The 27,485-nt window shown below is 43.9% G+C and overlaps 1 protein-coding gene across 3 annotated transcripts in view; it reads right to left on the bottom strand.

The window, feature by feature from the left end:
* The window catches only part of TMEM131L (transmembrane 131 like), a 160,346-nt gene that overhangs the window by 9,557 nt on the left and 123,304 nt on the right, over positions 1-27,485 (bottom strand). For 2 of the 3 annotated variants that reach the window (XM_082653671.1, XM_082653672.1), the window contains exons 21-30: positions 26,326-26,468; positions 24,463-24,649; positions 24,067-24,252; positions 23,214-23,363; positions 22,256-22,881; positions 16,260-16,408; positions 8,129-8,253; positions 5,258-5,424; positions 4,014-4,199; positions 1,272-1,350 (exon numbers count right to left, since the gene is read on the bottom strand). In XM_082653671.1, the coding sequence (XP_082509797.1) occupies positions 1,272-1,350; positions 4,014-4,199; positions 5,258-5,424; positions 8,129-8,253; positions 16,260-16,408; positions 22,256-22,881; positions 23,214-23,363; positions 24,067-24,252; positions 24,463-24,649; positions 26,326-26,468 (1,998 nt within the window). The remainder of the gene's footprint in view (positions 1-1,271; positions 1,351-4,013; positions 4,200-5,257; positions 5,425-8,128; positions 8,254-16,259; positions 16,409-22,255; positions 22,882-23,213; positions 23,364-24,066; positions 24,253-24,462; positions 24,650-26,325; positions 26,469-27,485) is intronic. The other variant, XM_082653673.1, reaches the window with a different exon arrangement.

Genomic DNA, 27,485 nt, shown 5'->3' with positions numbered 1-27,485 from the left:
CCCCTCAAAAACCATAAAGATACTAGAGACATAAAGGTATACACCCACAAAAGGGCTGAGGAATATTAAATTCCCAAGATCCAGAGAAGTCTTTTTTTTTTTTAAATAACATCTACCTTCAATCTTCTATTTTGGTGTAAGAGTATGTATGTATGTATGTATGTATGTATTCATTCATTCATTTATTTATGGCTGCGTTGGGTCTTTGTTGTTCTGCGCAGGTTTTCTTTAGTCGTGGCGAGTGGGGGCTACCCTTTGCTGTGGTGTGCGTGCTTCTCATTGTGGTGGCTTCTCTTGTTGTGGAGCACGGGCTCTAGGTGCACAGGCTTCAGTAGCTGCAGCACACAGGCTCAACAGTTGCGGCACATGGGCCCCAGAATGCGTGGACTTCAGTAGTTGCGGCACGTGGGCTTCAGTAGTTGTGGCTTGCGGGCTCTAGACTGCAGGCTCAGTAGTTGTGGCGCACGGGCTTAGTTGCTCCACGGCATGTGGGATCTTCCCGGACCAGGGGTCGAACCGTGTCCCCTGCACTGGCAGGTGGATTCTTAACGACTGCGCCACCAGGGAAGCCCCCAGGGAAGTCTTGTTTTAACAAACACCAACAGCACAATGCTAACTAAGGTAGTCTGCAGTTTCCAATCTGCCTTTCAGCAGCTGGCAACAACCTCCCACTCCTGGTTTACTCTCTACCCCTAACAGAAACAGCTCGCATAGAGCTTTCCTCATCCATTCCATTTTTATGACACCACCCCCTGTCCTCTCATGGTGCCTAAAACCTAACCACACTCCTCACTCTGAAACCCTCTCCTTCTAACATACCCTCCTCTTCTCCCTCTCAGTAAATGGTGCTTGTTTATTTTGTCCGATGCTGCAGAAATCATCACACGGTGAAACCGTAAACATGTGTCTCCTAGGTTCTTGCAAACTTTTCTGAATCATCAGTGCTCAGTTTTATTTCAAGTCCTAGAAAAGAGTAGCTGGTTCCCATCCTTACTGTTACTACTGTTCTTCCTACTTTCAGGAGCGACACCTTCTAACGCGGCCGTTCACTGAAAGGACCAGCGATACCAGAGACGTCCCCACACAAGCGTGTTGTCTTGGAAAGATTGTACGCCCTGAATTATTAATAAAATCAGATTTTACTTTCTCACATCCTTAAAAGGTTTTCCTATTTTAGCCTGCAGAACCAAGTACAAAGAAGAAACACACGGAATGAAAGAAAAAAGCAGTACCTAAAACATACTGTAAAAGCTGGAAAACTAAACACTTACGTGGGATTGCAGATGTTATGAGAAAGATTCAAGGAGATGGGAGCTTCAGAGGGAAAGTCATTTTGTGAAACACTGTCTCCTGCATAAAAACAAAAAGGTGATCACAAGTTTTTATAAGCATAATTCAACTGTGTATATCCTGTGTTAAGATGCAGATCGCTAACGTCGTTAACCCCTATGAATGATTTATTTTTCACATTTAATGGATAGTCAATTTTTTAATTAAAAAAACTTTTACGTATGAATGTGTATAAAACTTGGATCATACTTCAAAAATACTTTGTGTTTTTGATCTTTTACACAATTAATTATATTGGGGGGGGGACTTCCCTGGTGGTCCAGTGGTAAAGAATCCACCTTACAATGCAGAGGAAAACGGGTTCCATCCCTGGTCAGGGAACTAAGATCCCACATGCCGCGGGGCAACTAAGCCTGCATGCCACAACTACTGAGCTCATGAGCCTCAACTAGAGCCCTGTGCTACAAACTACAGAGCCCACATGCTGGGGAACCCGCGTGCCACAACTAGAGAGAGAAAACCTGCATGCCACAACTAGAGAGAAGCCCGCGCGCCACAACAAAAGATGCCGCATACTACAACTAAGACCTGACGCAGCCAAAAATAAATAAAATAAATATGTACATAATAAATACATCTTTTAAAAAATTATATTGGGGACATTTTCCTGATATTTATTATACAACCTCTGAACATAACTAGACTGAGTCTTATGCCCTGTGTTACAAGCAAGGCCATCACTCACCTTTCTCATTCTCCTGCTGTTGGCCTTATCCCCCAAGCGAGAGCTGCGCTTCTATTTTTTTATTGATGTTAAGCACCAATTTTAAAAACTCTCGCGTTAGCACCATCAGGCGTACTGCCTTCAGTGGCCAAGAAGACCATCCCCACCACCAAACAAAACACTGCAAGCCGTCCTGCATCCAAGCCCTCATGGCGTTCTCCAGCACACAGTAATAAACAGATGTACGTGTATGTCCGTGGGGGGTCACTAGGCAAACAGTGTCTAAAAAGGCACCTGCAGGAAGGGCCAATGATGTGAAAAAGGCTGAGAAACGGACTGAAATCACAAGTGGGCATGTGTCTAGGTTTTTATGGTGCCAGGGCCCAGGTCTCCCAGACAGGAGCTTCTTTATAGGTAATCACTGCTGGCAGGAGACACAGCAGAGGCCGCTGTAATGAGCGGGAGGCAGTGGGAAGTGGGCTGGGCTCGGGAGGAGTCAGGGTCCCAGGGCGTCCAACAAGCCACGCGACCTCTCTGAGCCCAGGTCCTTGGAGGCACGGGGAGCGCCCCCCGTGGCCCTGCGTACAGAGTGAGCGTCCCATGGATGCCACGGTGACGCCAATGGAACCCGTCTCCCCCCTGTCCTGATAACAAAGCTTAACCTGTACTATGTTGACCATGACAGCGAAAAAGGAGTGAATTAAATCTTTACGTAGACATGGAGGTACGACAAACAACACTGAGTGAAACAGCAAGACGCACCATGCTTACTGAAGCGTGATCTCCGTTATGTAAGTTAAAAACAATTCTCTGGGGCTTCCCTGGTGGCGCAGTGGTTGAGAGTCCGCCTGCCGATGCAGGGGACACGGGTTCGTGCCCCGGTCGGGGAAGATCCCACACGCCGCGGAGCGGCTGGGCCCGTGAGCCATGGCTGCTGAGCCTGCGCGTCCGGAGCCTGTGCTCCGTGACGGGAGAGGCCACAACAGTGAGAGGCCCGCGTACCACAAAAAAAAAAAAAAAAATTCTCTGTTTTGTTGATATATGAATGTAAAATAAAGTATGGATTAAAAGAATACACAGCAAGCCCATGACAGTGGACAGTGAGTCTCTCAAGCAGGAGGAAGCGGAAGACTATAAAATATTACCTCTTAAAAAAAAAAGGAGGGCAAATATGACAAAATTAAGAGTTATTAATTCTAGGTGACAGAAATATAGATGCTTCTTTGACCTTTCCTGTATCTTTAAATTTTTCAAAAACAAGGGAGGACCACTGTTCATAGCAACATTATTCATAAGACGCAAAAGGTGGAAAAACCCAAGTGTCCATCAACAGATGAATAGAGAGATAAAATGCAGTCTATCCACAGACAACGGAATATTTATTATTCAGCCTTTAAGAAGGAAGGAAATCCTGACATGTCACAACATGGATGAACCTTGAAGACACCATGCTAAGTGAAATAAGCCACTCACCAAAGGACAAGTATTGTATGACTTCACTTACCAGATACGAGAGTATTCAAATTCACAGACAGAAAGCAGAATAGAGGTTCACAGGGCTGTAGGGGTGGGGAAGGGAGAGCTACGGTTTAATAGGTACCGAGTTTCTCTTTGGGATGGGGAAGAAGGCCCAAAGATGGATGGTGGTGATGACTGCACAACAATGTGAACGTATTTAATGCCACTGAACTGGACACTTAAAAATGGTTAAAATAGTAGATTTTGTGTTATGTATTCTTTACCACAACAAACAAATGTACAAGTGAAAAAAAAACGTGGAAATTCTTTGAACTGTTTCCAAGATACAGACTTTAAAAAATAATAATAATAATGGAGGGAGGCAGGAAGGAAGAAAGAAAAAAGAAAGTGGATAAAATGCAAAGCAAAGCAAGCACGGGAATGCAGAGCCCACCGCGGGCAGGCGGCACTGGAAGGCAGATCAGGCCCCTGTTCTGGGTGCCGGGGCAGGAGGGCCAGGAGGCCTCAGTCCCAGACTCACCAGGTGGCAGGAAGTGCTGAGGGCCCAGCATGGGCTTCTTGTCCCCGTCAGAGCTGCTGGCACTGCTCCAGCTGCCCCAGCTGCCCCGGCTGGCACGCACGCTGCCCGAGGAGCTGCCACAGTCCGAGCTGGAGTCTGAGCAGGACTTCTCCATGCGCTTCTTCCCCGGCTTCTGGAAGTAACCCTCTGTGGGAAGTGAGAGAGGAGTCGTGTTTCGCTTACAGAGTTTTCAACCTGATGCCACTTCCAGTAGAAGGAGAGAGGCCAAGGTATGAAGAAGGCAGGGCTCAGCTTCAGGATCTGCCCCCTCTGCCCATCCAGCGAGAAGGAAGACGCTCCCTGAAACTGACGATGGGCCCTGAGGAAGCCGCGGGGGCGAGTCACGGGCCCCACAGGCTCTGCCGTGGGCCGGACAGTGAACGTGGTCTAGCCTGAGACAGTCAACACCAATGATAATCGCGACCTAAAAGTGGTTCTGGAAATAACAAGTACTTCTCTCAAGAAAATCAAGGCTACTCTCTCGGACTGGAGACGTGTAGGTAATTTCTCTCTCTTGTATTAAAATGTCCCCCAAGATATACGTACGACTGATGCACTCTGCTGTACACCTGAAACTAACACAACACTGTAAATCAACTAGACTCTCATAAAAAGTGCTTTTAAATGTCCACCGAGAGTTTCACAGTATTATTTATGTGTGGGTGGGAAGAACCTCCAGGAAGACCGAGAAACAACGCACACGTGTCTGGAAATGTGCGTGTCGGTGTCCCACACCCCTCCCCCCCCCCGCAGGACCTTCCTCTCCTGCCACCCTCCACCCCTCCCTGGACCCAGCCCCGGGGCCCCCAGGTCACCGGCCAGCAGCCCTCGGCGGAGCAGCAGCCTGGCTCTGCAGGAACCACCTGGCGCAGGGGTGTGAGGACGGCCGCTGTTCTCCCCTGGCTTTCCCCTACCCTCCTCTTTCACCAAGGGAGTCCTGTCCTGAGCCATCACCCACGGTTATTCAGCCGTCGGCATGACACAGTCGAGAGTGGCCAGATTTTAGAGGAGTGGGAGGTAGGCGGGGCAACCCTACGGGCCTGCCCAGGCTCAGAAGAATCGCAGCCTACTGTCTCATCCGGACAGCTTTCCATTCAGGCTTGGGTGAAGTGATAAGCTCTCACACTGGGCACTTCCCCGAGGAAATAACAATCAACAACAATCCCGACAGAAGCACTGTTTGGTAGCTCCACGCGGTTCCATACCTGCCTCTCCCTGCGAGGCAGGTAAGCTGCTTCCAATGCCAGCATCTGTTTTACATGCTTCCCCAGGGTTTTCCTGGATACACCAGCTCCTTAAGTCGATGTCACTGCTCAGCTCAGACCTTTCAAATTCACTGCACACCAGCTTTAATTCACTCTGTTCCGAAGGCCTGGAAGAGCCACAAAAAAATCACGTCTGCATTTTATCGTGCATACACACATACCTGCTTTCCTTGAGACTTAGCAGAGGTGAAAAGGTGAATCTGGGACAACTTGAGCCCTCTTCTCTCTGGGTCTGCTGGGAGAAGACGATAAGTAAGGGAGAGAGATTAGGAAGAACAAGATTTTGCTGTTTTAGAACGAGAATTAAGTTGGAGCTCATTTAATCTCTTCGTATTTTACAGTGAGAAGAGTAAAACTCTACAGGTTAAATGAGTCCCCCAAGGTCAACTGGTAAGTGGCAGGTGCAGGACCAGAACCCATGACTCTCTGTGTGTCTTCCTTGGTTTTCGTGTAAAACATGACTCTCAGTAGATGAACCTGCTCCTTGGCGTCCGGGGGAGCGTCTGAGCGTTAACTGAAATCTTTTCTCATTCATTCATTTAGCAAACATTTGTGGAGTGACGACCATGAGCCATGTACTGTTAGGAAAGGTGTGGCGTCTACAAAGAAGAACGAAGTTCTTCCCCCAAGGAGTTCACAGTCCAACGTTTATACCTCTCTAACTAGACTATGAACTTGAGGGAACATCTGTAACACGGCTTTGTAAATGGAGACACAGAAGTGTGTCAGAGGACGCTCCGTGAAGACCTAGGTGATTATTTCACACAGTCCAACTTCCGCACCTCATGTCACATCTGTAGGAGGACAGGTGTGAGATGAAGCCGATGGTCTCAGTGGTTTGTGACCACTCAGGGTAAAGAGTAGAGAGACAGAGTATAGAGACAGGTTGGCAACAGACAGTCCAACAACCACCACCTACGTAAGCATCACGTTCTCAAAACATTCTGATTACCTACAAGCTACTTGGAAGTTATTCTTTAACACCGTAATTTGTTTCTTTAGCATGTCAGAAATCTGCTTTCAAAAATATATTGTAACATTTAATTGGTGAAATTCCACCCTAATTTTATATCTTTCTATATGTCCACATCAGAAAAACATGCCACTTTAAAGTGACCACATAAGTCCATCAAATTTTTATGAAAATACAAGGTGTGACTTTCCTTTCTATAGGAGACCACATTGCAGCTTTCAAATAATTTAGCCCAGGGCTGCCCAGGTGGCGCAGTGGTTGAGAGTCCGTCTGCCGATGCAGGAGACGCGGGTTCATGCCCCGGTCCGGGAAGATCCCACATGCCGCAGAACGGCTAGGCCTGTGAGCCATGGCCGCTGAGCCTGTGTGTCCGGAGCCTGTGCTCCGCAACGGGAGAGGCCACAACAGTGAGAGGCCTGCGTACCGCAAAAAAAAAAAAATAATAATAATAGTTTAGCCTAAATAAGAATAATTACCCATTAGTAAGTAGTATTTAATAATTTAATAATTACCCATCAATAATCTAATAATGTGTATCTTTCCTTTTTTCCTGTTTGCATTTTGCTGATTGCAGGACACAGAACTAGAGCTTGAAGGCCCCCTGGGGTCGCCTGGCCCTCCTCCAGCAGAACAGGACATTCGAGGAAGGGGGGGCAAGTGTTACAGGGCTGAATCCCAGGGTCCAAGCTCCTGATCGCAAAGGGGGCAGACACTGGAAGCAGCATGTCACATGCCTCCATGCGGGGGTCCTGGCCACCACGTGGGCGGTTCTGCCACAGTTCCCTCCCAACCACAAGAGCAACCACTTACAGCAGGGTGGAGTCCCTTCCCCACGCAAATCTGGAACTGCTAGAGAACACATCTGACAGCAACACATTTAAGTACCTAGCTGAGCTCACAAGAAAGAGAAATCCCCAGATGCCAATGCTCAAAGGAAGAAAAGCCGGAGCAGTGGAGATGGAGGGGCAAGGTGGGAGGAAACAGGCTCCGAAGCCCACTCGCGACAGGAATCAGGGAGCTCGTCAGCGCGAGGGCCACCTGAGAGGCTCCCCAGGGACCAGGGCAGAGGGCGCAGGGGCACAGGTCTGCCAGAGGCACTCCGTATGTGACATCAGAATGGATGCGCTACTGACCTGGTGGGAAAAAATTCTCGAGCTACGGAATTTCTGTAAAATTAGGCTTGGAGAGCTACTTCTGGGAACCCAGACACATGGGATCCGCACGAACACGGCAGCACCTTAATTTTGCAGGTTAGAAAAGAAGCAAGGTTTCCCAAGGAGGCTGCCTGACTGCCTGGGGTCATGTCTGGCTCTGCCCCCCGACCACCTCTGGGGCTTCAGGCAAATCTCACAGTTATCTATCTGCAGCTCACTTCCCACAGCAGAAGAACCTACCTTCTGCTGGACGATCAATCGGGGCAAAGATTTTATGCGTGGGGACTATTCTCTTGCATTATCGGGACCCCAGACAGTCAGGGTCAAGCTGGGACCGTGGGCCTGCCTGTGCCCAGAGGTCCTCTACCACCTGCTCCACCAACGCCCCGGTGTGGAGGGATGGCTATGCTTTTTCCCTAAAACCTGCTATAGCTTTTTACATTTTATTAAGTAAAATTTTAAAATTTTGCTCATCTTAAGGGGTTTTCAACAAAATAAATAAAAACATAACCAGAAGATATGTTACTTTTAAGAATATATCTTTATCTCAAAACATAAACATCTACACTCTCATATTATCTGTATCCAACGTAACAAAAATAAGATGGAAACATAATAGCTAAATGTAAAATCATAGAGTAAATAATAGATGAAAAATTTAAAGGGACTGTAAAAATCACACACCTCAAGACCTGGGCAGCACCCCTTTTCTTGTTTTTTCTACATGCTCGATTTTTATTCCAATTTAAATTTTGTAAGTTTCCTTCTTTTTTCTCCTGAAGCCTCTTCTTCCTATAAGGATCTTCCTGCTAAAGAGGAAAAAGAAAAGTTTTAGTAAGGGTTGCAATTTACTAACACAAATAAAACCTGTGTATGGTTTTTTCTTTTAACTTTTGAAGACCAACTCCATCTGAATTCAGAACATTCCACTAGTGAAAACAGACATACATTTCTCAATCTCTAGTCTGTTTTCATTTACCTTCTTTCTCTACCTCCCCTCAGCCTCTGCAAAAAGAAAAAAAAATTGTCGCCTATAAAATTTCTAAGGGGCTAAAAAGGAAAAACATCTGTTAGTAATTTATGGTCAGCTTGCCCGTTAACCTCAGCAGCAGTAAATCCTCCGACCTTCACCTGTTTATTTGGTATGTGCAATTCACATGAATTACTACTGAAGAAAAATCGTGTAAAAACGCAACTGAGGAGTAATTTGTGTATTTATGTTTTTATTTGTTTATAGATGAACTTTAGGAGAACAGGCAAAACTCCAGAGAATGCTCCAAACTAGTTTAAGCTTTTCAAGTAAATAATGCCAAGAATATGCTTGATGTTTTTTTAATGTGGTTCTGAAAAACTTAATTTAGCATGAGACAGAAATATATTATATATAATATGTATATATATATATATATACGCATATAAATAAAAATTTTTTTAATTTGGGTTTTTTCCTCTTCTAAATGTTAGGCATGGTCTACTAACAGGCCCAAGGGGAGGGGGATTCCCTTTTTAAGTAGCTCATATCTCTAATGTCTACTAATACTTTCTCCTTTTTTTCCTTCCACCATGCTGCCCCTTTAGCAGAAGAAAAATAAAAGGTTTTAGATGCCTGCACATTAGATGTCTGGGGTACTGAAAGCCTCATGCTTCCATCAAAGCAATATGCTCACTACAATAGACGAACACTAGAAATAAAATGATATTTTAAGTGTACATGTGGTGGGATTATGGTATTTTTGCTCTCTTCTTTACACTCCTTTATTTTTTCTCCCAATATGTATTACCTTTTTTCTCATTCTGAAGGCATTTTAAAAACATGGTAAGTTAAACATACAAAGTCCTATCCTACAGGACCGTATGCTAATCGTTTAAGTTTGATGCTAAATAGACACATTAAAGACGTATGATCAGATGCGATCCAATGTTAAACTTTAAATACAAACCACATTTATTCAAGTATTGCTCTCTGTGAATTTCCAACTTTTGCTGTGGGGCAGGGGGGGGGAGAGTCTGCCCCTGCCCTGCCTCACTCTGTCCACTTAAGGGCCAAGAAAGGCTTTTCAACACAGCGAGTACCTGAACCTTTCTGTCCCTCCAGGGTCACCCACAAATAAAGGACCAGCCCCAAGTGGAGCCAGGAAGGCTGATCTGAGCAGGAGTCACTCTGGACGTGGCTGCCTTCTCAGCACAGCCTGGTTAGAATGGCATAACAGGCCACAAGAAGGGAGGCACTGGAGGGCTACACCCAGCGGGGACTTGGTGGTCAGAAGCATCGCCACCTACTGTGAGTATCAAGAGAGTGAGTTTCAGGAGCACGGGGGACATGCTGGACAAGGAGGTGTGGATGGAGTGCTGGAGAAGCAGCACACACAGGAGGGCTGGGGAAGAGGGGCGTGCGTGTGTGTGTGTGTGTGTGTGTGTGTGTGAGTGTGTGTGTGTGTGACACAAAGAGAGACCGAGAGAGAAGCACGGGGCAGTGCAGAGGCATGGGGCTGGGGTCAGCTGGGGGCGGACAGGCCCGCAGCGGATGCCGCAGGTGGGGCAGAGGGGAAAGCAACCTGAGAGCCAAAGCCAACAGACTTGTCAGGAAATAGGAGGAAGAAGACAGGGGCAATCGGCTCTTTGTTTTCTGGTGGGGAGGTGCCACATGTGACGAAGCAGGACTAGCCAGGATCGGAAAGGGTCCACGCAGACCTGAAATTAAGACCAGTCTCTGTGGCCAAACCACCTGGTCTGAACCTCACTTCGTGTGACAAGCTGACTCATCTTGGGCAAGTGACTTAACCTCTCTTTGCCTCGGTTTCCCAGGTCTTCCAAAAGGCTGTTGTGAGGATTAAAGTACCTGACAGTGGTAAGCAGTTTACATAAGACTTAGATATTATCATCATCATTGTTGAATTATCTGAACTAAGTTCTCTGATCTCCCTGAATGAGGGACAATTTAACTGGCTGCAGGGTGAGGAAATAAGATTTCCTAAGCTTTAATAGTAAAAGAAAAGAAAGAAATCAAAGAGAAATCACAGATTGACTGCACAAAGGCATTCTTAAAGCCACTGTACATAAGTCAAAGCGAATAAAAATAAGAGGGAAATGACAAACTAAGAAAAAAATCTGATACTATTTGATAGACAAAGAGCTAATACCTTCACCTATGTTCTCACAGAAAACAAGAAAAAAACAATGACACTCAATAGAAAAGTGGGTAAAGGACATGAAATGCAAATTCACAGAAGAAACAGAGAAGGCCAAAAACATGAAGAGTTCCTCCAAAATATTTAATAATAAAGTATGTTTTTAGAAGAGACCAATTACCTCATCTTTCCATTTTGGCTTTAAAAACACAAGTGTGTTGACACTGCGTGTTTATGCCTGCAAACACGAGGACAGGCTAGGGAAGCCGTGTGTGGTACCACGTGTGTCTCTCAGCAGGGCAAGAGAAACCAGGTCAGACATTCACCTCTTAACTTAGAAAAAATATATATATTTTTAAATGTCAGTGGCAGGATCGTGGATGAATGACTTTTTGCTTGTGTTTTTCAGAATTTTACAAAAAATGAAGGAAAATGCTTACTTTTCCCTAGTAAGGGAGGCAAACTGAGATGAGAAACAAAACACCATCACTTACCTATCCCACTGACTAAGATTTTGCCAAAAAACGGTGCTGCTGAGACCAGAGTAACATAACGGCTGTCGTGCACCAGGCATGAGGGGAAACAGGGACCCTGCTTCCGGAGAGCGAGCTGGCGGCACACACCAGGGGCCCTGACAGTGGACACTCTAATTCTATTTTTAGAAACCTATAGCAAGGACGTACCAGATATACAGGCCAGACTTAGTTCATCATGCTACTATGAAAATAAAAAGTTGCAAACAACTTTAATGTCCAACTGCTGGGGAATGGTTTGGATTACGGCACAGTTAAGTGATGGAATGTTATGTAACCACTGAAAACAAAGTTTCCCATTAATTTCTAACATGAGAAAATTCAGAATTACGACATTATAACAAGGCTCCATATACACAATAATAATTATCCCAAGTTTTAAAACACTTGCATAGAGAAGGAAGAGAATACAGAAAAATGCAAAAAGTGGTCCATTTTGGACAGATCTTGTCCTCCCTTCTTTATGCTTCTGTAATAATCATGAATTCCTTTTCTAAGGGGGAAAAAAAAAGATCTGCTTACAAGAAAATAAACAGCCAGGGCTGGGATTAAAATTTAGTTTGCGGCTCCCAAATCTGGTCTTCAACCTCCTCTGCCAATAAATCTGGAGGAATGTTCCCCATGTGCTATAGACAGATCTGTACAATTTTCTAAGCTGCAAAGTCAGGCTCCAAGAACGTACAAGAAAAACAAACACTGAGCACTGCGCTTGGGAATGTGTTTATTGAGAATGATTTTCTCCAAATGAACAATGGGATGGAAAGTACACTCAAGGTGGTTTAAAGAAGAGCCTACAAAACTGAGCGTGGCCCCCAGAGCCGGCAGAGAGGAACGCCCACAGCTCCGCCCCCATCCCGCCCAGGTGACTACAAGCAACCTCGGAGCCCCAAGCACAGCCCAAGCCCCCAGACCCTCGGCCCCGCTGCAGCCCCCCTGCAGCCCGCACCCAGAGCAGACGTCCGTCCTGCCCAGGATCACAGACCAGGAAGGGAAGGAGGAACCCACCCAAGCCCTGGGACCAAGGCCAAGAAGGGTCTGAGTGCCACAGACAGGGATCAAGACACGGCCCGTGGCCCCCTCAACCTGGTGTGAAGACACGGCCGGGGGCACCGGCACACGGGGCAAGTCTGGACGGGAGCCAGGGGAGACTTCGGGGCTGGGGGGCATGTGAGGTGGGGGCACGGCACCCACACACACGGAAGACGGCGCAGCATCCCCAGCCTGACCTCAGGGTCCCCTCCAGACAGCCCTGCACCGAGGGCCCTGCAGTGATCAGTTCCCACCTCTCCTCCCAGGACACATCTGGGAGGGGTCGGCACCACTTAGCTTCGGCTTCCACTTCATTGCAGGGCAGCACGGACGTCCCCGCTCCCAATGTGTCCAGTCTCTCCTCCCCCAGATCCAATGACTTGACTTCCGCTCCTGATTGCATGCCCTGTCTCCATGGCCCGGCCGGCGTGCCTGCCCTCCGTCACTATACCTGCTCCATCAAGCAGACTCGGGCCACTGGTCTCCGCGCACACTTCAGAGAATTCACGTCACCCTTCAATTCTAAACTCCACGGGAACAACTTCCAAGTCCCAGGCCCGGGCCGGCCTCACCATGGCAGCTCTGGCTCGGTATCTCCCATCTACCAGGCTCTGCCACGTCCAAGTCCAGCCAACCCCCTCTGTCGGCAATGACCACAGTCACACCTGTCACCTCTTTGATCCTTACTACTGGGCAGTGCTTCACAAGTGCTGCTATTCTAACCACTTGCTATATTCACTCCTCCAGTCCTCACAAACCTAGGAGGCAGAGATACTATTATTACCCTCATTTTTCAGATGAGGAAACTGAGATGTTGAGTAACTCGCCCAATGTTACAGAGTAAGTGTCGAGCTGGGCTCACACCAGCTGCAAAGTCCATGCTGCTAACCACGAGGCAACACGGCCCTGACAAACATAAAAATGAAGCCCCAATTCCCCATCTTTTAGTTACCCAGACTTAAAACCTTGGAGCTGTTTTTTGCAAGCAAAGCCAGCTCCTCCCCTTTACGCAGCCAGGTGCTAAGAAGTCCTGCTGGTCTTTCTTCTACACTGTCTCCTACCTCCTCTTCCCGTCCTTCACCCCTGCTCCTGCCCAAACAGAATCTTGATTACATCACACCTCCCAGCAGAGAAGCAGCCTCCCGGTGAGAAGAGAGCTGGTATCCATTTCTGCCCTCCCCAACCCAGCCTCCAAAACACTAGGACTGATCCTTCAGAAATGCATTATTCACACATTCATTCAAGCACTCGCTAAACCACCACACTGGCTCTTTGTAACAGGTGCCCTGCCCATCTCCATGAAACTGAATTGAAAGATACTCAATTACGACCTTCAAGAAGATCGCAGTCCACAGGTTGTTTTCCATTTCTTGTACACCCTCCTCTACCCGCCACCCCCTGCCCGGTTCAGGACCCTTCAATAGCATTCCATGATTTGCAGCAGGGTCCCCAAACTGGCCACCCTCAGGCCAAATCCTCCAAAAAGACTTTTCTGTTTGGACCAATGTGCTTTTAAAAATTTGATCCTGAAATTCCTCAGCAGGCAACCTTCCCTTCCTAGTGCTTGTGCTTACTTACTTCCTTGTGTCTCCCACTGAGATCCAGGGACTAAAGTCTAAACTCTGAGTTGGCATACGAGGGCCTTGGCAAGCGGGCAGGACTCTGCCTCTGCCCTCCCCTTCCTTCCCCCTCTTGACTGAGCTCCTTCTCGGTCAGACGACTCCCTCACTGCTCCCAACCATGCCACGAGACCCGGTGGTGCCGGCTGCCCCCTCCCCTCCTCTGCTTCTCTACTCTCCCCCCGCACAAGTTCCTTCCTCCTCGGGGCTTCCCATGGCCCCTGCAAGCTAAGCTGACGTTCCCATCTCTGCAATCCCCTCTACTATGCACTGACTTTAGCACTTGACTACATGGAAATGTCTTTCTCGACAGACCACAAATTCCTGGTTTGGAATGTCTGCGATTTTCTTATTCGGTATCACTCTCATTCCATTTACTTAAATGAAAAATGCATGCTTTTTGTAGAGTTTAAGCAAAAATTGAGTAGCATAAAGGAGGAAAAAAGAAATCATGCAAAATCCCATCACTCAGAAATAAGCAGGTTCTCCCACTGATTATTTGGCAAACCTTACTCTTTAATGTCTTTTTAAGAACCTACGCATACATAAGGATGGGAGGACAGATGATGGGAGAAATTTAGAACACCAGGACCATGCATTATTTTTAAATATAAATTTAAGGCTCAATTTTATTTGAACTTAGAAGAAAACGAAGTAGAACCAAAGGAATGCCAACTTTCAATAACTGCTTCTTCTCCACATGATACATTAATTGCCTAAGGATCTCTCTAAGGTTAAGAAAAAGATGGTGAAAGATATTTTCGTAGGTTTTCACCCTTTTAAACTACTTGTTTCAGTTTTGCACAGGATTGGCTAGCTACCAAGAAAGATAAAATTAAAACTTACTTTCACTTACCTTTCAGTCCCACCCCGTTTTTTGCAGATTTTATTAATATTTTTGTTTTGTTAAAGTTTTAATATTTGCGATCCACTTTGCAACCATAACTGCCCACTGTTTAACCAAAGTTCTGGATATAAAATGGAGAGAAACCTCAGAAGACCTTTAACACCGCTTCCTCAAACTTCTATCCTGGTTGGCTAAATTTCACTAACTTCATTTTTCAAGGAAGGCTCCCAAGTTCATCTGAGTTTACAGATGAATGTCTGCTGCTTTCGTGCCTGAGTGCCAGCTTCACTGGACATAATGTTCGTGTTCACATTTTCATTCTCTCGAAGATACTGTTCCACTGTTCTCAGACATTCGATGTTTCTACAAAGTCCGAGGCAAGCCTAGGTGTGTCTTTCTTGATTTTCCTGCCTTTTCAGCACAATTCTTTAAGCTTTAAGTTCAACACCTTAACCAGATGTGCCTATGTCCAATATCACACATCAGCTTTTCCTGGTGTACACAGTGTGCCTTTGGATCTTTAAATTCAGTTTTTCACTCACACTGGCAAATTTTTCTTCTATTACATCTCTGAATACTTTTCTGATCCACTATTGGGCCATTTACTGAGACAATCATTATTCTGATGTTGGACTGTTTTTGTCTTTGTCCCCTTATCTATCATCATCTTTTCTCCAAAATCTACAATCTCTTAAAATTTTTCCTCCACATTCACTCTGATTACCTCAAAGCCTTTCCTTCAGGTCAATAAGTCAATTTTCGGCCACTGAATAGGTAATGTACTGTCTACATTTATTGACTTAACTTTACAATATCTCTTCCAACCTCATCACAGTATATTAATTTGCCTTTAAAAGCTAGAATTTTATTGAATTCACAGTCTATAGTGTGAAGCATTTCCAGAGTTCCCTTCAGGTCTCTGGATATGTTTTCATCTAGATTGGGATCTTGGTCTGTCTTCTGTACGTTCTACTCCTTTCCTTCATTTTTTACTATAGTATATTTGAACAGTTGCAATGCTATTTTTTTTCACTGTGTTTATGCTAATACACAGATAGCTCTGTCCTGCTGCGAAGTAGATGAATTCTCCGAAATCCCTTTCCCACCTTTATCTGGGAACTTTAGTTCCTATGAGATACAGGGCTGGGTTCTGCTTTCTAGACACTTTGCAGTGGCCTACACAGTGGGAAGGGAAAGAGCTGGCTGGGCACAAGCTTTGCCCTCTCTTCTGGGATTCTGTCACACCAGGGCCCATGCACTGAAGCTAGAAAGGCATCCCTCTCCTGTGGATCCTGGATAATGCTTTTAACTCAGCAAGATTTTGCCCTAAAAATGGATGTTGGGTAACAACTGGAGAGGCAAGATATGGGATCTGGTTCTACTCCACCATCTTTACCCAGGAGTTAATCCACTTGCTTAAGAAAAGCTTCTCTTGAGAATAAAAGCTATCTGATATCACCAAAAATTGTTTTAGTATCTCCTGTATAATTAGAAGATAAACTTTCTGAATACATGAACCTCACCAATTATCAATGTGGATTCAAATACATAGCTATCCTCTTTGAGAAGTATGAAATACAGACGTACAGTTAGATATTTGCACTCTAAGTCCTAAACTTGGGTTTTGTTCTAATAGGCAAGAAAAAAAGGAATACAGACCTCGACTGAAGGTACGTCCTGCTTCTCAGAACATACGTCTTCTTTAGACGCTTTGTGAATCTTCTTTTCTGAAGCAGACCTTGTGTCAACCTTTTTCAAAGTTTCACAATTGTCTACTTCATTCTTGACAGGCACTTGCTGGTTATTCCCTTGAATAAATAAAAATGATTCAATTTCTAGCTAATTATTTCCATTCACATTCCCCATAGTTAAATCTTCTTCCTACACCAAACAATCTCATTTGATTTAATGAGATTTAGACTTAAGGACTGTTTTGACATCCACAATGCTCTAGAAATTTATTTTGCTTACAGGTGAAAATGTACTTATATTAAGAGTTTTACAAACAGTCATTAAAAGAGGTCATGGGAAGAAAGAGCAGGGGGCACACCATTATTCATAGCAGCATTATTCATGAAAGTCAAAAGGTAGAAACAACCCAAACGTGCATGGACGAATGGAAGGATAAACAAAATGTGGTAAATACCATGGAACACCATTAGGAATGATTCACTGCGCTACAGTGTGAATATAATTAGCATTACTGAACTGTACACACAAAAATGGTTAAGATGAGGGAAAAAAGGAATGACGTTCCGACACATGACACAACATGGATGAACCTTGAAGACATTATACTGAGTGAAATAAACCAGTCACAAGACAAATATCGTGTGATCCTATCTGTTTGAGGGATCTAGAGTCATCAAATTCATCGAGATAAAAAGTAGAATGGTGGCTCCCAGGGGGTGCGGGGACGGAGTACGGGTAATTATTGCTTAATGGGTACGGAGTTTCTGTTTGGGATGATGAAAACGTTCTGGAAATGGATGACAGTGATGGTTGTACAATGATGTGAATGTACTTAATGCCACCGAGCTTTACAATTTAAAATGGTAACTTTTAGGTTCTACATACTTTACCACAATTTTTTTTAAGTTAGGGGAAGGAGAGAGGGAGGTAAGATCTTGGGTTCTGGTCATGACTCAGACACTAATTAGTTTTACTAATCAGAAGTAAGTCTCTTAAGCTCCCTGAGCTCCAGTTTCCTTATTTATGAAATGACAATACCACTTCCTCTGCCTACCCTGACTGACTGTTATGGAGCTGCAACCAGAACAGACAGAAATATAAAGGGTCACCACCAAGAGACACATGAACTGCTGGAGGGCAGGGCCTTCTCCTGCAGGAAACGCCCACCTGCCCTGGGAACAGCACCCGCGGGGTGAGAACCAAGTGCGAGACAATCACGCTGGCAAGGTCTGCACCGGCAGGAACCACATCTGAAACGTGACCTTTCCTTTTTTTTTCAAGGGACGTCATTCCTAAGCGTATTTCCTCTTCTATCCTTGATATGGTCAAACAGACTTCAACCCCACCATAACTGGGCTCAGTGTTCTAATATGAATCAGAAAGGATTTCAGTACCTTCCCCTTTTTTCTTTAACTGAAAATCCCTCACGACACCTTGGCCATCTGAGAAAGTGTAGATGCCTACGGTGCAAATACATCATAGCAGAGCAGGCTTCCGGCTCCCATCCGGCCCTGCTGAGGGGCCTGGGGCTGCACGAGGCTCTCAACCCAAATGACAGGAGGGGTCAAACGCCCTCCAGACCCTGCAATCCTGAAGCTACAAATCAAGCTCACTCAAAGCAAGATGCATACATTTCAACAATGATGCTTAAAAGGTAAGCATTCTTTTATTTTGTTAACGGAAAATTATGTAAATATTACGTAGCCATAAAAATGCTGGGGAAGCATAAATTCCTCTGCAACACAGATTGGGTGTGAGACGCCCACAGAGGAAACCATCCAGGACCGCGAATGAGCCAGGAAAAAGCCAAGAGCAAGGGAGGCAGGGGTCCAAACAGAAAAAGACATCATAAACAAAGACATCACTTCAGATGCCGGAAGCCATCGGTATGAACGGAATATAGATATTCTCCTCCAAAAATGTGCTGTGACTTTCCTAGGGTCTTAATTCATGAGAAAATGGTTTTCTTCAGGCCAAGAATCGCACTAAAAGTATTAGCCATCAAAGTTTCTTAGGAAGGATCCAAATTTAATATCCAACACTAAACTACCCCCTAAAAAGGGATAAAGCACAGACTCTCTGAAAATTACTAATGCCTATTGTGGGGGCCAAGAATTAGGACCAACAATAAAATGAATTCAAATTCAGCCTTTGAGAAATTCTATCACGACAATATTCAAGAATTCAGAAATACCGTGAGCATACACTTCATTTAAAAAATGGAGCCATCCCGTGGCATCCTACTAAGCGTGCTTACTCACAGCATTATACGCTCTTCTGCCATTTATCTCACGGAGTAGGAGTATTTGAGCCACGGAGATAACAAAACAAATACAAGAACAGGAACAAGTTAAGGGGCCAGAATCCTGCTTGGATTTCTACTGAATCAAATCTAATTGTATTTTGAGTAAACCACTAGATCTTCATTTCCAGTAACCAGTATGTGTGCAAATGAGACTATTTTTTGAATTTCTGCAAATATTGGTATTTCAGAAATTTTGGAGGTATCTATCTAATTCAGTGAAAACTTTCATGTGCTATTAATTTCAAGGTTTTAGGGTATTATTAAATTTAACAGTTCATTATCCTTTACATTATTATAAGCAGAAACAACGAAAAAATTGCTAACTATTCCTGAGGCCAGAAGCAATTTGCCTCTAGCCCTAATTCCAAGTCTGTATTATTTTGATCATATAATGAAAAAATAACAGTTATAAACAGTTTGAAAAGAGACAAATTTCACCTTACATGACACATAAAGCCCTGCTGTTGTCAGAGCATCAAGAGACTCTGGACCATGTAACACATGCTTGGAAGGCGTCGCTGTTTCAAGGTTGTTTGACAGGCTGATGCCAAAAAACAAGTCAAGAGACTGCATTTCTATCGGGAATTTTAATTTATGATTTACTACAGGCCTCTCAGGAGGAGGCAGGAGAAAGAGCAGGAAAGGGGTGACACATTTTCTGTTATTCAGAAAACACTCTGTTTCTCCACAACAACAACGGTGAGCACGTAGCCAGAGTCATTAATATACAGCCTGGAAGATTTCGTTCTCACACAAGAAGTTACCCTCAGAAAAAAAAAACTGTCTCAGAACAAGAAAAGGCCCAGTGCTTCAGGCATCTCCAGGAGTTCTGGAGGGTTCGGGATGCCATTTCAGGCACTCTCGGGAGAAAGGTCACCTCCCCAGTCCCCCTTCCCAAAGGCAGTCTTGTCACTAGACCTGGTTCTAAGAACGTCTGTGTACTTTGGGAGAATGGCTAGAATGTGGCACAGACACTGACTGGTTTCAACTGAGTGAGTGGAAGTTCCCGAGGGGCCATCGGTTCAGCTCGCAAGACTGAAGCTGTTTTCTTCAGATTCTAGAAAGGATCTTAAGATGGAAACACAAAGTGAAATCCTTTTCAAAATAAGAAAAGAACTGATGCTCAAAGTTGGAAGGGAAAACTTGGAAGGTTCTTACGTTTTTGGTTTTCTCATTCTTGAGTGTCCTTTACACCCTGCGACCCCCTGCCTGTCGCCATCTGCCAGCTTATTACAATGCTTTCCTTCAAATTCTGACAAAGGAACCCTGAACCCTCAATATGACCAAAAGACTCCGTATCTTACCTTCAAACTACAATTTGCTTCCCCTAAATTTCTCAGTCCTTTCTTATTTTTAAAATTCTCAATTCTTTAAAATGTTTAAATTGTAAATTGACGGCAGGCCGCTTGTTTACTTTTTAACCTCTTTGATATTTTCCTAGAACAGTGATGTAAACAGAAAACAGTCAGAACCAAATACATGTCAGTGAATGGATTTCCCTGTGAGGAACCTCCTGCTGACAGATTAATTCTGGCGAGAAATACAGGGCTGCAAATTAGCGCCTTTGAATTTGCTGGTATGAACATGGTGGAAAGCCAAAGTTCTTTCATCAAATCTTATGTGATCTGACCAGCAATCACCCTGATACTGCTTAACAGGCTGACAAGTCAGCTAAAGAGCAGTTTTAAAAAAATTCTTGAAGTGAGAGATTGGTTTTCATTTAAAGCATCATAAGCATACCAGTCATCTGTACAGGGAGGAAAGGTTCGGGGCGGGTTTGCCATCTACAATGATACAAGCAAACCCTATGTTTGTGGGTTCCCTTGTTAAATTTACTCACACTTGCTGAAGTGTTATTAGATACTATATGGTCATCCAGGCTCAACTACGGGCATTAAACAGCATGTACTGGACAAGAGTATCCAGGAGCACCAAGTCGAATCCTCTGACCCCCCCTGGCATTACATGGCTGGCCCACGCCCTTCAAAGAGCTCTGATGCAGCAGAAGGCCTTCCCATCCACCCGCCCACAAGGCCACAGCCCTTGCGTTCTGCAGGCACATCTACCCAGATGTCTGATGGATGCCCTGGACCACAGAAGACGCACTTCTGGAGGAGCAAGTCCCTCAAACAAGCCTGACTTGAAGTTTGTGTAAAGTCAGCCTATGTCAAATACTGTCCTCAGGCCTAAATGACACATGAAACAAGAGAAAAACCCAGCTAGACTCACTCCATGATTTCACCCTTTCACAAGAGTTTTGTAGTCTGGGACCTAGACAGTGTCAGGACAGAAATGGATGAACAGACACCCCTCTGCCCCGCCATCAACACCCTCAGACAAGGAATGCTGCGACTTCATGGAGATCTGGTAGAGGCTTCATCCAAGGGGCGCACTCACACACTGGGGGAGAGGCCGTGGGGATAGCTGGCCCTGCAAACAGGAGTCCTCTTCAAGCGCGCGCACTGCTGCCAGGGAAATGGCACCAACAGGGAGGAACAAGGGGCACTGGGAGTGATGCACAAATCGCCCAAACCATGTTCTACTCAGAGGACCCTGCCTTCCTTTTGAATTAGAAACGTCCTTTGATGGAACATTTAAAATTCAGGTTGGTATTTTCCCTACTAAATGCATCAAGCTCATTAGAATCAGCCAATCTATTAATACAATCTTCTCTACAATACCAAGGAGTGAAAAATATGATGTTATTTATATTTAGATGTTTCAAATAAGATCAAAGGTAACTGATTCTTCCAGATTAAAAAGTGTCAAAAAGCTGACTCTTAATGGGAGTAGAAATGTGCTTATCGAAATGATCAGGATAAACACACAAAAATAAGCACAGGCTCTTATGCCAGAAGCCAGAGGGATCAGTTAAAGATTTAATGACAAATGTATGTGTAGGTAGGCTTCCTAGTCTAGTTTTGCTTGCATTTTTATTAACTGCGTTTGCTGCGAGAGAACATCTACCTTCTTTTAACCAAGGAACACGACCAGAGAAGAACCAGGGAGAAGGAGCATGCAATGGTGGCAGCTGTTACATACAGAGAGTTGTTAAGTTTTGTTCCATCAGAAACATGTCATAGACTGATTGATTTCTGCAAACAGTCTGAAAAGCCAAGATAAAAGATACTTCGGGGGCTTCCTTGGTGGCGCAGTGGTTGAGAGTCCGCCTGCCGATGCAGGGGACGTGGGTTCGTGCCCCGGTCCGGGAAGATCCCAGATGCCGCGGAGCGGCTGGGCCCGTGAGCCATGGCCGCTGAGCCTGCGCGTCCGGAGCCTGTGCTCCGCAACGGGAGAGGCCACAGCAGCGAGAGGCCCGCATACCGCAAAAAAAAAAAAAAAAAAAAAAAAAGATACTTCGGAAGAGGTGTCCATAAATTCCAACAATACAATATGATATTCACATCATTCTAATGAATGGACTGAAAAAAGTAAACTTCTTAACCACGATGCTCTAAAAACTTGGTGTCCCGTCCTAAACTTTCCTTCTCAGAAATGGTATTTCAACATTTATACCTTTGCTAATAAAACTTTGTGTGTGAACTAAAAATTCAGCGGCCACAGTTCAAACTAAAGTCACAGATGAGAACAAATTCCACTAAGAACAGACTGGAGACAAACAAGAGAGAAGAGTCACCAAGGAGGATGGAAAAATTACCATTATTTTTCCTGGAAATTTCTGGCAAGTCTGACTGGCACTGAGGTGAATTTCTCGGCAAGTGATTTTCAGGTAGTTTCTTAGGGGTCTTCAGAGGACAGACCTCTCGCTCCTTGAGCTCGGCTATGTTTTCTGAAATCTGAAGGTCCGTTTCCTTAGGAAACATACATGTCTGTACTCCCTCCTTCACGTGACACTCGGAAGAAGTATTACTGACAGCAATTGCGTTTTTCAGTGTGTTTTCTTCTTTACTCAGTAAGTTTTGGGGAAGAGTTAGATTCTTCTGCAGGTTGACGTTTAGGCCACCTGGGTACTTGAGGCCCACCCAGGTCTCGCCCATCCCGGCAGGGCATGCGTCCTCTTTAGCAGCAGCCAGGGAGCCGCCTGGGGCCGAGGCCTGCTTGTCCTCTGCGGGGGCGCTGGCACTGCCGGCGACGGCTGCACTGGCTTTGTGTTTCCCGTAATAGACAGAGCACTTGTGCTTTTTCTGCGAATGGCTGTAGGTGGCCGGGCTCCTCTTCGTCGCGTTCTGGATCCTGCTCTGCGGGGGGTTTACCGGAAGACAGCTTTTCCCTCGACCTTTATCAGAGGGGCTGTAGGTATCGAGAAAGTTCTTGCAATTGCTTCTGGATTTAAGAAGAAAAACATTTAACATAAAGGCAAACCAAGTAAACCTCTCCCTCTCTGTTTCTAACTCCATGAGAAAGAGGGAGCAGTCTGGGGTACACCAAGGAGCTCTCACCTTTCGTGCTCCCAAAGCTCCGGGAGTTTAATAAACTAAGTCCCTACGTGAAGTCTATCTTACAATGAAAGAAATGGTGTAGCTGTCACAACAGTGACTTAAAGAAAATGGTACTGAAACAAATTTGGAACCAAAATGTATATGACCTTAAAATAAAATCAGAAATGAGTCATACCAAAGGTGAGAACCCTCTCCCCACACTACAAGAATTCTTACTTGTGAGAATGGGAGCTGATGACATCCATCGGACTATTGCTTTGTTGTGAAGAGGAGCTGGCATTCTGCCTCTGTCTCGTTTTCACGAACTCCATCAGAATGTACTGTGCTTGTTGGAAGGCTATTAAAATCACACCCAACAGGGACAAACTGAGGACGAAAGCAACGGGGTTCATTACTGCCCAGTTGTGACTGGCATTAAAAAGACTAGCTCACTAACACAACATTGTAAATCAACTATATGCCGATAAAAAAAAAAAAAAAAAAAGACTAGCTCTACAGAAGAGCAGTGAATCAATCGATGGGAAAAGTCTAAAGAAATGCTATTAAGATTCCGTATCTTATGGATATGGAATGACTCCATAATTTCTGACATCTCTTAAAGATTCAAAAAAACTGTTTCTGAAAATGTGAATATTTATAATTCTGACATACCAGTTCAATTTTTAAAGACATTTCCAGGATAAAATCACATTTTAAAGGGTTATTCTAGTCTTCTAATCTCACACTGCCGTTGCACTGAGCTAATAACACATCCTATGTCACAGATGATGTTCATATATCCTAAATGTTACGTATAACATTCACATCTTCCACCGGGACGGCCAATGAACATATATGGAACACAACTGTCCATTACACTCCTAGGTCCTATGACTCTCCTACAATTAGTTTAGAGAATAGTAAATTCTCTTCAAGCATACCAGGAACTACTTTGTCTACTTCACGAATGTCAAAATTCCACTCAATTCATATGCTTCGATCCCACCGGGCAATATACATTTCCATGCAACTCGGCTGGATGGCGTCTCCACTCAGTGAGGGAGGAACAGTGGAGAAGGTGGCAGCTTACCTGACAAAGAAGACGGTGAGCCTCCAAAACGACTCCTCCCAGCTGGGTCCCGGAACCACGTCCGCACACAGAGGCAGCAGGTGATGAGGGAGGGTTACGTTGAGAGTGAAGCGAAACTCCAGGTCTGCCGCGGTGGCCAGAGTCAGCTCGCGGATGACCCAGGAAGAGGTGAAGTCTGGAGTAAACCTGACAGCAAGAGGCATCTTTACGAACTTTGATGGTTTTAATTTTAGGCACAAAACAGAATAATCATAATGGCAGCAGAATTTCTTACTTCTGCAAGATAAATACTAACATGAAAACAACTCAAGACGTCTTACCAATGAAAAAAAGTTTTTCCCCACAGTATAGTAAATGCGACCCCAAACTGAAATGAGGTTAAAGTCCAGTGCTCACACAATGCTGATGTCCCGGGATGTGTTGGGGTCCAAGGAAAACTGCTGACAGTCTAGAACTTCAAATCCATAACCTTGGCAATTATACCCATTAATTTTCAGAGATGTCACAGTTATAGGAAGTGGTCCGATATTCTCAACCTTAAAGTTCTTTGTAATTGATAAAATTTGCTTGCTGTCTTTCAGTTCTAGTGAGGATGAAAAGTGATATTTAGTACAGATGAACTGAAAAATTTATTTAAAATAATTTACTGAATCAACATTTACTGAATCCACAAACCATGATCTACATGATTAAAATGTAAAAAAAAAATTCAATACAAGCTCAAAGTATGATTCCTAGCTAAATTCTAGAACGGTTCTAGATTCTACTACCAGAATATGATAAAAATACTTAACTAGTCAAGGTTTTTCTTAAGTTAAGTGATCTGCCTACGTACCCAAAGTAACCCAAATCTCTTCTTTGTTCTTTTACTATTAAAGGTTAAGGTGAAAAGTTTATTCTTCTCAGAAGCTTAATAGTTTGGATTTACCACGAGCCACCATGCACCCTGTGCCCCGGGAGCCTCATTCACACCCAACAGGACCAGTTTGGAGGGTGTGTGTGCTTCTGTGTAAAACCATCATGGACACTAGAAACACAGTTCAAACTCCCATTACATGAAGAGGTAGTAAATAGTTAAATCCTTGCAAATAATGAGAGCACATTTCATGTCGGGAGTTTAAAAAAGGAAGAAATATCGATTTTTAAAATATTCCTATAAATTTATAACCCACAATTTATTCCATATTAGGACTAACATTTTATCTGGTTCTACGGTTTATACTCCTCCATAACTCTAACTTTCCAGGCAACTCTAAACTATTGAATGAATGAGTGAATGAATGAATGAAAAAAAATGAACACTTTGATGAAGATTTTGAATGCAAAATGGCCAGTCTTTTCAAACTCAGTGCTCATTTAGCATAGTTTTCTAAACCAAAAAAATGTACAATCAGGCATTAAAATAGCTCTACAAATTATCCAATGGTTTCACCAATCAGTTTTCTCCACAGGAAACATACTGTTACACTAAAATGCTTTCAGTGTGTTCCTGAAATTAAAAATAATAACAGGAAAACAAGACAGAATTTACCAAAAACATTCTACATCTATTGTTTTACTTTTGGCTTAGTTCTTAAGGAAGTTCTTGGAACTAATATAAATAGTTTAAAAGCATTTAATTTAAATACATGTAAAACTTAGAATTTTCTAATGGAACACTTAAACAAATTTCTAAATCTGCACTGTCTGATACAGTAGCCACTAGACACATATGGCTACTTAAATTTAAATTAAATTTAAATTAAATAAATTTAAAAATTGAGTCTTTCAGTCACACGAGCTATATTTTAAGCACTCATTAGCCACACGTAGCAAGTGGCTGCCGTACTGGACAACACAGACGTAGAACATTTCCATTACTGCAAAAGGGTGGTTAGTTCACCTTCAGCCTTCTCTCTACTTATCATTTTGGTGTGATTTTTTAGGATTAGGTAACTGATAACCAAATTAACAGTTTCACACTATTTATCTTAAATATTTGACACTCTACTGGTAACTTAACATTATACTTTTCCCCCCATACCTATTATTTAAGTTGGGTTAAATATCTAAGGCTATTGTTTCTAATCAAGTGGTACCAGCCTACATATGCTCAAATGTTTGCCTGATTTCATTATTAGCATCAATACAATGAATTTGCTGTAAATTTTTAAAAGAATCTTCTCATATCTCCTTTTGCTCTTGGCTTTGGCACCAAGCCTGTCCTGTCCGAGTGCCACATACACAGACCACACACACGGACCACATGCAGGGACTCACGTCTCCGGCAGCCCATCAGTGTGGACTCGGGCACCTTAAAGCGCAGTGAACCTCCAGTGCCAGGAAGTCTCCCGCCCACCTTCAGTAGCTCTCTTGCTCCAAATCCTTCCACGCCAATCATGTCGATAACAGTCAAGTTATTCCTACAGAGAAAGGAGATGCAACTAAAAATGCACTGCAATCGAGGTGTCACAAGATACAATGAACTTGAATTGAAATATTCCTAATTAGCAAAACAAAATTTTTTAAGTTTTGAGAAAAAACTCAGTTGAAATAGTGTGGCATCTCCCGCCATCTCAGAGCACAGAAACTGCCAAGCCCGGCGGCGTCAAGGCAAGCTGAGTGGGCAAGAACCAGCAAATGACCACGATCGCTCTCCAGTTTCCACCCAAGAATGGAAACCTATATTTTTCTAACCAGGCACCAGGGTGGTGATCAGACCTCCAAGAGACAAAAAGTGAAGGAGTAAACTGGGGGGCCACAAAGAAACATTAACAAATTTAGACAAATTGATAAAAATTGTTTATAGGGTGAATTAAGGAGTTTTCATAGTAATTGTGACTGTAAGAAATTCTTCCTTAGGGATAATTCTAGAAATGAAATCCTATCCTACCTTTCGAACCAAAGATTTAAAATAGCATCCTACAAACAGCATGTATCTACTCAAGTTCTTATCAGTCAAATAGTAATTCAGACTAGCTTTTGCCTTTTCATGAACTGAAATCAGGATTCCTAGGATGGAAAGTTCAGTGGAAATGATGTTTAAATGATGCAGACTGCACTGAAAGTCAGTTGCCATTAAGGTAAACCCTAGTAGCAAAATACACTGAGATATCTTTACACCTTCATCTAAAGGATTAAAACCTTTATTGAACCACTTAAAAGCCTTTAAAGTGATGTTAGATGAGTGATATTGTTTACAGAAAAATGTGGTGTCTCTCAATACAGAAACCACCAAAACTAAATTAACTACTATAAAAAACTGAGACTTTCTTTTCAAGCCTGGCACAGCTTAAGCTGGGATGAGGTAAAGCTTATCTCTACACTTCCCATGACCTTAGTTCTTCAACAGAGAATGGGTTTAAAAGGACACACGTTGTCAGCAGAGCACTAAAATGCTTACTAGAACATTAGTTATTAGTTTGTTCTAGTCAGCATTA

This window comes from Grampus griseus (assembly GCF_964374135.1).
Source record: "Grampus griseus genome assembly, chromosome: 4".
NCBI classification, from domain to species: Eukaryota; Metazoa; Chordata; class Mammalia; order Artiodactyla; family Delphinidae; genus Grampus; species Grampus griseus.
This window is presented reverse-complemented; position numbering and strand designations above follow the sequence as displayed.